We start from the raw sequence: 15,054 nt of genomic DNA on the forward strand, positions 1-15,054 counted from the left end.
TAGAGAAATGTAAGTATTTCTTCGTTTTTGGTATTAGTTCATTTATGCTCTACATATATAATTTTAAGTTTAAAAAAGAATTTAACATTTTTTATTTTTCCCGAGCTGGCGACATACCTAGTACAAAAACGATTACAAGTGCAAAGGGTTAATAGTCCATGTGGCACATGTAATTTTAACTTAATAAACAATCTAATAGGATTCACCAAAGAGTCTCATTGCCCGCGAGGTCAACCACCCCTAGGGCTACGCCCCCTAAACGATCATGTTAGCAATGTTGATAATATGTACTATGAGAGTTTCAAATAGCTGCATAATTTATATTAATTTAGAGGTCATTCTAACGACCATTTCAAACAAACATAAATCAGCACCCTCGAAAATATTTCACTCTTCAAACAATTGCGTTAATAATTGTAAGTATTGCACATCCATCCCGATACGTTAAAGGGATAGAGCCAAATTAAAGAAGGATGCAACTCTGGAAAAAATCATTGCAAAAATATATTTATAAAAAAAAATAAAAACCGACCTCAAATTATGAATCTGAACTAAACTACAGTTGTTTGAAATATACCTATATACTGATGGATTTAAGATATTAGTTGTTTAGGGAGCGTAACCCTAGGGGTGGTTGACCTCGCGGCCAATGAGACTCCTGGTCGAATCCTATTAGACTGTTTATTATTTTATATTTACAAGTTTGTTAATGGACGAATACGGCGTGACGTTTCTCGTGATGTCGGAGTTCGTGCAGTTGATGATGCTCAGGATGACTCAAGCTGCATGCGACAGGTGCCAGGAGTGTCAGGTGGAGGCGCGTGGCTGGTTCCTCAGGAAGGCTGCTGGTAGCTCGACTGCCGCTGATTCCGCTCTCTTGTCTCGTGCCTCAGCGTCTCGTCTCTCGCTTCACTCTCGTGGATTGTCCTTGGGCCCTCTACCAAGGTCTTGTGTACCAACTGCGGATCAACTGCCGTCTCCTCGTAGGAGTCCGGGCTTATATTATTTTAGGGGATGCACCCTTGCTGGCCAATCATGCTAGTGCGTCGATCTCCTAGCCAATCGCTGGAGTCGCTTCGTAGAATTCGAGAAATCGGATGTTGCATATTTGGAAGCGAGTTTTTGCTTGCTCCGACTTTCGAATTCTACGGAAAGGGTTTGCTGTTGTGATGATTAATTGCATCCGCACCGTTTAGTCAGAAAAGGGATACTCTTAACGACCCGTGTTGTGTGGTCAAAAGAAATCCCTCTTGTGCCATGATGTTTGTCTCATTATTAACAGTGAACATTCTTGGTTACGGGAATTAACAATGAGACAATTGCCCTTTTTTGTCCGTTACTATTCATGGTGGTCGACAGTCGCCACAGTTGATTTAGCTCTTTTTATACATATTATACTAGAAATAAAAGGAGCGGAACATTGCCTTCAAAAGCACTTACTTTCTAGGTAGTACTTTTATGAAAATAAGCGAATTAAAATTACTTTTTCATGAATTTTTCAAAACTATCGAAACGTACATGAGATAAAGAAAATGAAGGGAAATTGAAATCTAAGCTTCGTAAAACTGTTTTTGCTTAGCTAACATCTGTAATTAAATCAAATGGGCGCTTGGTTCATTTTTTTACCAGAACATATTTTTTATGTCCATTCTTCTTCACGGCAGGATCCAGGCTCGCAAGAACGTTAGTGTCATGTGATATTGCACACTAAGCTCCAAAATATGTACAGGAATTATATTTTCTAAAAAATAATATTAAATGCAAATGTTGTGTATGTTTTTAATCTTTACTTTCAGTTGAGGCAAGTAATTTTTCTTTACTACTAATGCAGTTTATGAAAATAATCCGTTTTACACGCAAGCAATTATGACTTTGGTCCTTTTCCAATCACCACCTAAGTGTGTTGGCGATCGACGTTTTACAATCATATAGTCATACCAAATATCCCATATTTGTTTCACAAAAGCACAACACGATTGCCGAAACCCAATGATTACAGTTAATCGGAAAAGCTTGCCCTAGGAATTTTCCGTTTGTAGTATCATTGTATAGATGCAGGGGGAGAGAGAAGGAGAGATACATTGTCGCGTATAGAGAACTAATATTCGCGTTAAACGAATTATTCCGTTCGGGTTGAGGGGAACAAACAAACGTTTAATTGTCAAACACGACCCGCCATTGTAGTGATAATTGAGACAGTGCGCCGGATATTTGTTACGCGACATAAACATTTCCAATTAGTCCCGCGCCTATACCGTGAAAATTCGTGGATATGTTGCGTGCGTATTTCGCATAAAAATACCTATTGAAATATTAACAATTAGTATAGTTTTAAATATTCATAAAGGTTTGTATAAAAAAAACATATATTATTTTTAGGATTTTAACCCTTTGGGGTATGACTATGTGTGTTTCGAATTGCATGGCATCATCTATGAAAAATAGATTGAAAGCAAACCATTAATTATACAATAATAACATAGCATGGACTTGCCCCACTTTCAAAATCAACGGCTCATATAAAAAGAGCTGATTTTATTTATGTGACATGAAGCATATATTTTCAATGAGTGTAAACTATTTTTATTATTATTAAGATATTAGTTTTCAATAGAAAACATAAAAAAATGTAGTACGCAAAATATACCACATATTTTTTATTTATGTGAAAATTAATTCGAATTAGAGCTTAGGTGTAAATTACCATTTAATAGCCGTATTTCATTTTGAATGTCGTTAGAGAAAACGTGTTTTATGTAGTTTTCGAGAGCTTTTCAAATTACAGGAATTATATTAAAGCTCCCCGATGATTTTCAACGTAGTGTACAGGTGAAATGTTACGCTACGCTAATTACACATTAAAAACACTACTACATACCTAAGCTGCATTCTTCTCCTATCCTTTGCATATTGAAACAAGACTCTTTGTTGTGGTAAGCCGCTTTACACCATGAACAACTTAACGCCACAATTTCCTTCGAACTGAACGAAAGCTTCGCCTGCAAGGACTGAAACAAAAATAATACATTAATTTCAGCTATTACAATTATTGAATACACACATAGTAATGAAAACGAAAATAAACAGGTCTACATAAATAAACCTCGTCGCGTTCACTCTAATCGAACACGTTCGAGCCGAGAACGTAACTTAATTACACCGTAGGTACACGTGAAACGAAATTCCGTCAGTTACGATTTTTGGTTCATTAAGCTCAGAAAGATTTTCTACATACACATACGACGCGAGCTCGACACGATTTATATTCCTTTTGAAGAAACTTCCGAAAGCGTTAAACTGAATGTAAAGCTTATTTAATCTAATTAACCACGTTTATGTTTTTATCGACTTCGGCTCCGAAAGTTTACTTTTGTAATTATAATCATCGCTGTTATATCATTTCATATTTCTGTAGTAATTACATTTAAATATAAATGAAATATCGTCCAATATGAGTATGCAGCTTAATAATAATAATCTGTATACCGTAGCACATATTTTCTTTCCGTGTGGGAGTATCTTTAGTAAACCTATATTTAAAGTCTTTATTCAATTAGGTTATAAGGCTTTCGATACTGGTCTCCTGGTCTCTTGGTATTATTAATTTAACGTATTTCTTGTATATTAAGGTAATATTAGGGGCAATTTTTTGTAAGGCGAAGTAATTTCTTGCTCTTACCGAATCTCGTGTTCCTAGAAACGAGGGTTTTTACTTCAATTAGTGGATCGCAAAATATCAATTGCCAGCAAGTATCATAAAAAATGTGGTTCATTTACTACGCGGAACCCTTACCCCAGTCTTAGTGGGCATTTACACCATTCTAATTTGAGAGATTAAAGCATAAATCAATTTGAAAGTCACATGCCAACTCGTCTTCAAAGAAAATTAGTTAGCCATAAATAAATATAAAATAAAGCCTCTTACTACCATAAACTTAAAAAAATATATAAATGTATATTTGGATGTTTCGGCTTTGTGTAATTTATAATCATGAAAGTTTTATTTTATATTATATTTTTTTATCAAATTATAAATAACAATAAAATGGTTATACACCAGTAACATGTATGTATAGTACGTATAATTATACTATATTTGCGTTAACACAGTCAGTTCGAGAGCTATACATTTTATCATTATTCATAATTGATACAGAGATGGCAAGCGCTTGCATTTACGATTCTACTATTAGCTATAAAGCACACGATATATCATTAATATAAAAAATATAGTGATAATTTTCTTTTTTTTAATTTTTTTAAAATATAAACAGAAGTAATGATAAGTATATCGAACATATATCCGTATCGTGTGCTTTAGAGCGAATAGTAGGTGTGTAAACCCATACTCAATTATGAATAATGATGAAATGTATAGCTCACGAACTGACTGTGTTAACGCAAATAGGGTATAGTGTGTTTGTAAAATTATTTACATTATTGAAATTAACGTATTTAAAAAAAAATAGCATTGCTCATTTCCATTTTTATGATACTTTTTGCAGAAAGTTTAAATTTTAATTTAAACAATGGCATTAAATTCACGGTCAAATGAATTGTCTCAAAAGTTTTTATAAAAGTTTGTGGTTATTGTGCAATACTAAGTGTCCTGCACTACTTCTATTTGTATTGTTGCGCAAAATTGTTTTTTTCATTGCTGAAAGCGACTAATTAATATTTTTGTTAGATGTAAATTCACTATGGATGACTCTTCCATTGTTAATAATATTTTTTTATAGAACAACTAAACCCCTTTCTCATACACATACAAGTATTAGTCACGAATTATTCCACTGGTATTATTTTTTTATTTTCCTTCACCGGTGAATGTAATTTATTTTCGTTAATGGAATTTATTTCTAACAATAGCTTGAAAATACGCTTTATATCATCGGCCATACTGCATTAACTATGACATAAAGCGACTGACTAGTGATTGGTATATTACTGTTATAACGTAATCGTTAGGTAGTGTGGTTTAAGACCCAAGTGACATATTTAGATGAAGACGATTTGAAAAAAAATTGCTATTTATGATACTTTATAATAAAACACTGCATACGTTTATATTTTTGTTAGACTAAAAACTGTTCTAGAAAATAAAACTATTTCAGTACGTTAATAGATCTAAAATAGAATCCGATAATAAAAATATATCTGCCAACTTTTTAAACTGTTTTAAAGTAATTGGAGTATACATTGATCAATGAAAATGCCGAGAGAAAAACGTGTTACACTTTAAACGAGTCACGCACAATTGTCACTTTATAAATAAAAAATAACATTTTCATGCATTAAATTTGCAACGGTATGTAAAAGCGATGTTCTTTCACCAAGTAGAGAAAATGTTACGAATATATGTATATACAACCATATATTATGTAAAAGTTATTACTTCTCTTTTCGTATATACTCGAACAAAACGTCGAGTTAATAAAACACATTTTTGAATACGTACTTAAATAATGCACTTATTTATTCATCATTTATATTCCACCTCCAGCGACTTATCCTTAAGTGCTTTACAGTGTATTTTGAAAGCATAAAATGAAACAAAAAATAAGGCAGACAAACTTATAAAGAAAATGCAATAAAAACTTAATTATGTGTTGAATTAAATATGAATCGATTGCAATGCCAAGGTCAATTAAATCATAAAAAAATATAAAAATATCCTGTTTATGAATTTACGAACCTCCGCGCCAATCCTCTCGTTACACACAATGTAGGCCCGATCGGAAATGAAGAGGCGCCCTCTTAAAACATAATTAAATTTCACTCGTAAAATGTGTAATAAAAGCAAATTCGACGCTTTACGACGCGTCAATTCGTTTTAAGGTGAAGATATAAAATTTAGTATGGAATTTAATCAAGTACGGCGTCGAATTTAACCGCCGCATTTCGCATATACACCATACGAATACATGTGTGTGTATATTACCACTGCGACGCGATATACACGAGAATTATACGGGGATGGTATAAATATAAAATTATTATATTATATATTCATGGGACATAAAAGATTTCATCGTCTTCAGGTGACGTATAATATAAATTTAAAGGGAAAATCGTTTTGGAGTCATGTGCAATATTTTGTATTATATACTATAAACTTATCTTAAAAATATAGTATTCAATTATTTTTTTGCCATTAGGAAAGTATTACCAGGCCTGCCAAGAGGAGTGGAGAGAGATGGGAGAAATTTCTGGGGCCCCACTCTGGAAAAAATCATATCAAGAATATATTTATAAAAAAAAAACTAAGTCGACTAAGCTAATTGTTTGCGATGTATGTATTTCAGGTATAAAATTCTTTTGCCATTTTTATACATACTAAAATAAATAAAAGGAGTGGAACATTGCCTTCAAAAGCACCCACTTTCTAGAAAGTACTTTTACAATAAGCATTATTAATCAAAGAAACCGAGAGTATTTTTAAATGCGGTTCCATTCGTGTTAAAATTTGTTTGCAAATTATTGTTGATTTTATTGCTTTCTGAACCATATATTAAATTTAGGTATTTGAACTAAAAAAGGAAGAAGCAAAGAAATAACAAATAATTAAAATCAACACCAGCTGATTTAAATTAATTTTATTTTTTAATAGATTATTATTGGAAATTTGATAACTAGATTTAATGCAGCAAAATAAAAAAATAATTCATTCAGTTTCTTGTGGTTTTTCGCAACTTAAATGATGATGAGATTCGGGAAAGGGCAAAAAAACTACGAAACAAATATAACGATGATATTGGTGAGCTGTTATCTGAATAAATATTACATTTAAAATCAAAATGTCATACAAATATTTTATCCATACAATTGCTAAATAAAATAAATCAACTCTCAATATTGTTATTGGTTTAAGATTATTTTGTACAATACGTTTTTTGAGGGAGGAACAGGTGGGTGGTTTACCCCCCATGTATTTTGTCAGAAAAATGTATGTCATTCAATGAAATACGAAATTGAAATATTAAAAAAATGACCACTGACTGGCCTTCATCTCATAAAAAGCTGAAATACTGTCCCTGATTCTGAAACCAGAAATTCTTGGGTTATTTCTTAAAGAAAATCTAAGAAAAACAGTATTAAATCTGTCCCAAAAATATTTAAAAAATATCATTTCAGTGAAAATATATCGTAATATATTTTCACCGGGAGATATATACACATATATATTTACCAGTGAAAATATAATTTATCTGGCATGTGCTAGTAAAATTATACGATTTCATATACATTTACATTCCAAAGTATAAATTTAAAAAAAAATGTATATTTTTCAGTGAAGTTATATTTTCACTAGTGAAGTCCAAATACATTTTCATCAATAGATATATATTTCTACTAGCAAATATACTTTAATTGTTAGGCGCTAGTCTATTTTTAATGCCTATAATACTAAATTTGACAGTTGCGAAACGTCCATTTGCTGTTCAAAGCCAAACTTAACACAATGAAAGTTCTAAAAATAATTATAGTTTTAAAACTTTTATTAGGTCAAGTCCAAAATACAAATTAAGCCAATTCATACGGAATTTTGATGTAATAATAATGATCAAAGTGTATTCAAACCGCATTTTGCTCAATAAAAGGGCGCAAAAACAATTATCACTTCTCAGAAGTCAAAAATTCATGTCAAAAGCAATAAAATCGTGTCGGTGGCGTTGCAGTGGGAACGCTCACTCAAGCCATTGAAGAACGTAGATGCCACCGCTTCTCTCTTCGCATCCCATGATCCAGTTCACTGACTGAAATTCACTTGAATCCACTTCGGAGACGTCTAAAGCATATATGGTAGCACCCACAAAAAAATCATATATAATTCCCATATATAAATTAAACTTAACGATCTCAGTTGCTGAGTAACAATGAACAAAACATAACTTTGTCTTAAAATAAAATAAGCATCCCCTATAAGAAGATCAGAACTTAAAGAAAGTTCATACACTCCAAGCAATCGGTACAACGAAAGTTCACTTCGTTTTTTAATTTAGTAAGGGTATAGTGAAAATATAGTATCAAGCAGAATCAAATGAGATAATTTTAGAGTCGGATCTGTGGAGTTACGCTTCATATAAAGCTCTCATAAAAATGATATTAAAAGACTAGAGCTATCAATAGAAAAATGTTTAAAATTATCACCACTCTGTAGCATTCATGAAATGGCTAAAATCATTTGTTAACTTTTCAACGTCGCCAGGGCTGTCGTATGCAACTTGTACCTTTGTAATTTTTTAAAATAATGGCTAGGATTACGGTCGTATATTACGTAAATGTACTTTAGCACATAGAGGATTAATCCTTTCACTGCGGATAGCATCTATAGATGCTATCAATAAAATCAACAGTATGCATTGGGCACCTCAAGGTGCCATGAACCTTTAAGACGTGAAAAAGATCTTTAATATACAGTGATAATATGATTTAAATATATTTATAAATATGCTTTTTGATAATGAAAATTATGTTAGCAATTTACATATTTGACTTTTTATATATTTTTGTTTGAAGTGTGCTTATGGACTTATGGAAAGAGCTTTTGCATAAGTAAAAACATATTTCAAAGCACCGAGTTCGACTTATAAATTTAACTGCACTAATATATATAATATGAACTTGATAGTAGATATTAAAAAGCTTGTTTTTAATTTGTCAAAATAACATAGAACACTTAATATAAAATCGCATCAAATTGATGTGCTTCATCATATTAATAATGTAACAAACGATCAACGGGTCAAATTTGAATACATCATAGTTCAAAGTATAACTAGCAAAAAGGGGACGGTTCTAGGTTAAATTTAAACTTTGACAAAGCAACGAACGCTCTGCGGGCGAGGAACTTTCAAAGTGATTATCCTTGTTACGAAGCCCCTTTTTGGGTAATAGGTTTTGGGTGTGGGAAAAAATCAAAAAGTCTTTCGTTTGAGCGACTTCTTTTTTTCTTCATTTTTGTGTCTAATCAGAGTGCGGCATAAAAAAGTTCCGCAAAGATGAGAATACTTTTGAGAAAAGTTCACTTTGGAAATCTGATATTATTATTATTATTTAAAATAATTATTTTTTAAGCGTTCTAGCCTCGCTAAAATTAAATATATTTTTAATATCAAGCGAGCTTCAATGTTTTAATAAAATTGTAATTATTTTACTAGGAACTCGCTTCATTGTATAATAATAGATCTATCTTAAGACGAACATCATTGTCTAGAAAAGCGTCAGTTTATTGCGTTGAAAAATATTGCCTAATAAGTTATCCTTGAGCTTAGCACGAAGCTTTGCGTCATTAACGATTTAGTGTCGAGGTGTGAAAGGAAAGTTTTGTAATAAGTATATATTTTAGCATATACGTAGTTGATATATTTCCTAAAAATAAATGTAAGAACGAGTTTTATATTTTGCATATATTTTTGGTATTAAATATCTTAAAGAACATTTAAAAAGGCTTCAATTTAAAACAAGATAACGAATTAGGTCGACTAACGAATTTAACCAAAATATTTCTCAGAAAAGTTTGATGGAAATCTATGGCAGTTATCGTGTCCTCAAAAACCGTTGTATCTTATATACATATATATATATAAACAGAAAATATATACCGCGCGTTTATTTCTCGGTCGATTTGGTGAGAAAAACGTAATTTTACGCGTACTTATGGAAAATTGAAATGGAAAACTCGGAAAATTCGTGCGCCTGAAACGTCAGCCGACGTTTTTTCAAACAAATTTATTAAATCACTAAATCGAAAACGTGCGATATTTATATTTCGTTTTATTATAGGTATCCTATAGAGCAGCTTTTCTATTATATGAAAAAAGGATGGTCCATGTGGAAGATTCTCGACTTATATTATCATACTTGATTATTATTTTAAGAAACAGACACTAAATGGTATAAGCTGTAGATGTTTTTCCGCAGATTTACATGTGAAATAAACCATTGTAAATTATACGAAACGTCGAATACGACATGAATTAATATTCCAGCGGCACACAAACGACAAATTTACATAAAACTCAAAACCCACTCGAAAATATATATGAAATAAGCATAGATCTGCAACTGCATTACAAAATACCTATAAATATTTTATTTTGTATAAAAAAAATCGTATTTCAATAAAATAGATACAATTCAGCAAAATTTGCAAATTTTACAATAAAAAAATCGCTAAAATTCAACGTCATATTTGATAAGAAAATAAACGCACTTTGAAAAAATGCTTAGAAAATAGAGGAAAAACTACAATTATAAAAAACACATTTCGTACCACTGTGAAAAATTGAAATTTACGCAGTCATTATTAACACTATTTTTATGAATGGAATTTTGAGCACATTCAATTTACTCCCCATTAGCTCTAATTAGTTACGGAAAAGCATGAATAAATACAACATAGTTATTTTTAAGAGTTAGTACATAAACAAATAGCATAACTGGATATTACTTTGGTAAAATATTTATTGCTTTGTAATAATCACTATACTTGGATTCAAACCCCTAAGCGGATCTGCGGGAAAACATAAAAAAAATATGTTTGCAGAAGACATTTTAATGTATAGAAAATAAAATGAAAAGACGATAGTAAAATAACCTTGACTACTATACATCAAGATTAACAAACCAATAATGCTCTGAGTCCTACCATATAATATATTGCTACATCCTTCCCGGTGAACAACCAATCACAAGACAGAAATTTCAAAGCACATAATAATCATGCGTTAACCTTGTAATTGTCCAATTACAATTGAAAATTAATAGACTAAAATAAAAGGCAACACTCCATTTCAGAGACGACATTGTGAATCAGACTTTAGCGTCGAGTCTTGGTGGTTAAAGCAGCATCTCGTCAACATTTAAGACGATCTGAGATTCTACAACAATTGAATCAGCAGTCTATGCAGAGCTAAGCTTACAAAGATGATTTATAAAAATTTAGTAGCAGGTTACGATGATTACGCGGTATAAGATAATCTCAATATTTCAAACATAGCAAATATTCACAAAACTTTTTATGACTGATATATACTGTTAGCTAAAAAATCGCATATTAATTTAAGATAAAAAAAAATGCTAGTGCTATGTAAATAAACAATATTAAGTACTACAACTTTATTTATTACCAAATATACCAAACTATTATATTTAGTCAGTAGTTTAGCTTCTTTAAAAAATCTTGGGAAATTATAAATAAATTTTATGTTTTAGAGCATCTGAATCGCTGTTTCAGCATATGCTCTCTTTAGATATTATTTTATATTTATTTCGGTTCTTTAGAATCGTTTGAGCCTCTTTCATCTTGTCGTCGATTTATGCGTCTGGCCGTCCGCAGATTTTTTGTTTTTCACTTCGCGAACCGACTCATGAAAGCCTTGATGAAACAAAGATCCTCACGAAAAGGGTAAAAATAAAATAAAAATAAAACCCTCATTGAGAATGCTTCACAAAATAAGAAAATATCAACTGTGTAATAACCACAATATAAAAATACATTTACTACAATTTTCAAACTTATATATCCTCCTCTAAAAATATAGCTTTAAAAGGTTTAATTGTTTTATTAAGTATACAAATATTATGATTGAAATACTTTGTATACAATATATATATATATATATATATATATATATATATATATATATATATATATATATATATATATATATATATATATATATATATATATATATATATATATATATATATTTCCTACCGAGTTCCTACCGTTCTCCAAGGAGGAACTGCAAGGAGCAGCGAAGCGCATCAACTCTGCAAGGGCTCCGGGACCCGACGGCGTCCCAAACGCCGTGATTAAGTGAATCGCAGAAAAAGACCCCGCGCTGCTTCTTTCCGCCTTCAATGCCTGTCTCTCTGAGGGAGTCTTTGATGCTTCATGGAAGCGCCAAAGGCTCGTCCTCATCCCGAAGGGCAACAAGGCGACGCCCGGCCCCTCTGCGTACCGACCACTATGCATGCTGGACGGACTGGGCAAACTACAAGAGAGGATGATCCTCGAGCGCCTTCAACGCACCCTGGAGGACACAGATAGGGGACTCTCACCGCATCAGTACGGCTTCCGCCGCGGACGCTCTACGATAGACGCCATAGGCCGCGTAGTTACGACTATTCGCGAAGCCTGGCAAGGGAGCGTCAAGCAAAGCAAGAACGTCGTGCTGATCGCGATAGACATAAAAATGCATTCAACTCGGCGCGATGGCGCTCGACCCTTGACGCACTGGTTAAAATCGGCACTCCGGCATACCTGATCCGCATGATCGAGAACTACTTCTCGGACAGGGTGCTGGAGTACGACAGCATGGGCGTGAGCACTCAACGAGCGGTCACGGCAGGCGTTCCCCAGGGGTCAGTCCTCGGACCCGCTCTTTGGAACGTCATGTACGACGGACTGCTAAGAGTGCCCATGCCCGAGGAAGCCAGCATGGTAGCCTTTGCCGACGACGTCGCCATCCTAATCACCGGAAAGTCAACAACTGCCCTACAGTTAGCTGAACAAGAGGCACTGCACTCAGTCAAGAGATGGCTGGACGGCGCCGGGCTGGAGCTCGCAGTTCACAAGACAGAGGCAGTGTTCTTCACCAGACGAAGAAAGACAGAACCTCCCAAACTTGTCTTCGACGGCTTCAAGGTGCCATACGCCAGGTCAATGAAATACCTTGGAGTGCACCTTGACGACAAGCTCCGCTTCACAGTCCATGCAGAGCAGGCAGCGGCGAAGGCCGCCCGCGTCGCTGGAGAACTGGCCAGACTGATGCCAAACGTCGGCGGACCAAAGTCGAAACGAAGACGGCTTTACAACGAAGTGGTCCATTCCATCCTCCTATATGGGGCCCCAGTCTGGGCCGACTCCATGAGGGTGGAACGAACGAGGCTGAAGCTGGCCAGAGTCCAGAGACGAAGTGCGTTGAGGGTCGCATCTGCCTACCGTACGGTCTCTGAGGCTGCGACGCTGACCGTGACCGGCATACCGCCAATCGACCTGCTCGCGCTAGAGAGGCAGGAGATGCACGAAGGCCTGCCAAGGAACGACGCCAGAAAGCGCACGCTCGACCGATGGCAAGAACGGTGGGACACGACGCTCAAGGGCCGGTGGACCCAGAAGCTCATCCCGAACCTCAAGGCATGGTGCCAGAGGGGCCACGGCGAGCTGAGCTACTACTTGACCCAAGTGCTCACTGGACACGGCTGCTTCGGGTCCTTCTTAAAAAAGATCGGAAAGGAGCCAACAGAGGGGTGCCACCACTGCGAGGAGCCAGTCGACGATGCTGACCACACACTGTTCAAGTGCGTGGCGTGGACCCAAGAAAGGTCCCGGCTGAAGGAAGCCCTCGGGGAAGAAGCAGAAGTATCACCCGAGCAGATGGTCCCGTCCATGCTCCAAAACAAGAACAAGTGGTCAGCGTGGGTGGCTTTTGCTTCGAGCGTGATGCAGGTCAAAGAAGAGGAGGACAGGAGCCGACGACGACTACCGCAAGGCGCCCAACCGACAAACGGCCAATAGCACAACGAAAGCGTCTCACGGAGCAGAAGACGACAAGATAAGTCGAGGAGATCGAGGGGTGACCCAACGCTGAGGCGTGCCCCTCGGATCCCGAAAGAAACGAAGAGCGCAAGAAGTGCGCCGGGCCCAGCTGCCTCTCGAAGTACTACCTAACGGACGTGCCGGGAGGCAGCAGGAGCGGAGGGGGGTTTTAGTGAGTAGAAATCTCACACTAGCAACGCGCTGTCTTTTGAAGATTTCCCCCCTCACAAAAAAAAAAAAAAAAAATATATATATATATATATATAATATATATAAATTTAACATATATTATAGTTTAATAATAAAATAAATTAATTAATGAAATTTTCATAGTCAATTTAGTAATATAACAATAGCTTTTGAATAGCTGCTTTAATTAATTAAATTTAAATAGGTCAACAGAAATCACAATGGTTTACAAATTATAATAATCATCCTAGATACTAAAAGTTAGAGCTTAAAAACTTAGCAGAGCAGAGTGTTTTAAAGTCACATTGAATTATTGTGAGAAAACCGTGGTTTATATACCAACCACATCGTACACTCTAAGATTGCCTTTGTTTTGCGCAAAATTTTATTAAATTTTTGTCATTTTATTGTTGCTACATTACAATATATAAACCTGACTTCAAAGTTTAATGATTAATTATTTTTGCGAAAGTTAACGAAAAGACTACCCACTCAAAGGGACGCTCTCCTCTCTCTCAATCCTTTTACGCTTTTGTTTCGTCCTTCGTTTGAGCTCTCAAAGACAGAATGCCATAAGAGTAGGTCGAAAAAGCATTTTACAACAATAAGCCGACACTTTCCCGATAAAATATTATTATAGAATTTAAGTTTCGATATCGCCGCGTATAAAAATATTATACAAAGAAAAAAATACTAGCTGGATTATGCAATAATTTACTTTCCCCTCTTTGTTCCGCACACAAAAAGATCCCATTGTAATACCTTTTTAATAAAATAAAAATATTCCAATTACGAAATTTAATTCAGCTCACAGAAGCACACCTTTCCGCTGATCCCTGAATAAAAATTGAAAATTCTAAACGTTCCGATTTTTATTATGCCGGGATCAACGCGGTGTAAGGCTACAAATGTTTATATTTATATTTTATTATTAAATAATATATTAGGATAATATATAGCTATAATACTACATAAATTGCATAGCGAAACGCTTCTTCGCCCTAGATTTCCATAATAATGAAATTTGATATAAACCCGACGCTAGGTATTTTCGCATATTTGCTTACTATAGGTACGAAAAACTTGACGGGCAAATAGACGCTATTATTCTATGTAATATGAAACGAACACACAATATAAAGCGAGTTTTTTTACTTAAAATTAAATTATTTAAAAAAAAATGTTTCAATATATAATACATAATATGTAACGATTAGCTTGAATTGTCGCGTCATAATGCGACTGAAAATTAATTGCAACAAAAATAGTTTCAGGGTTAATGGACTAGCGATATGACACTAAAATTTCCTCTGCAG

At 34.5% G+C, this 15,054-nt stretch overlaps 1 protein-coding gene across 12 annotated transcripts in view; it reads right to left on the bottom strand.

Annotated features, from left to right (window-relative positions):
* The window catches only part of rdgA (retinal degeneration A), a 355,552-nt gene that overhangs the window by 16,754 nt on the left and 323,744 nt on the right, over positions 1-15,054 (bottom strand). For all 12 annotated transcript variants that reach the window (XM_088201623.1, XM_088201634.1, XM_088201625.1 and 9 more), the window contains one exon: positions 2,879-3,008. In XM_088201623.1, the coding sequence (XP_088057749.1) occupies positions 2,879-3,008 (130 nt within the window). The remainder of the gene's footprint in view (positions 1-2,878; positions 3,009-15,054) is intronic.

The sequence above is a fragment of the Plectrocnemia conspersa genome, unplaced genomic scaffold (assembly GCF_051122295.1).
Source record: "Plectrocnemia conspersa isolate PC_06_02 unplaced genomic scaffold, ASM5112229v1 ptg000013l, whole genome shotgun sequence".
Taxonomy (NCBI): Eukaryota; Metazoa; Arthropoda; class Insecta; order Trichoptera; family Polycentropodidae; genus Plectrocnemia; species Plectrocnemia conspersa.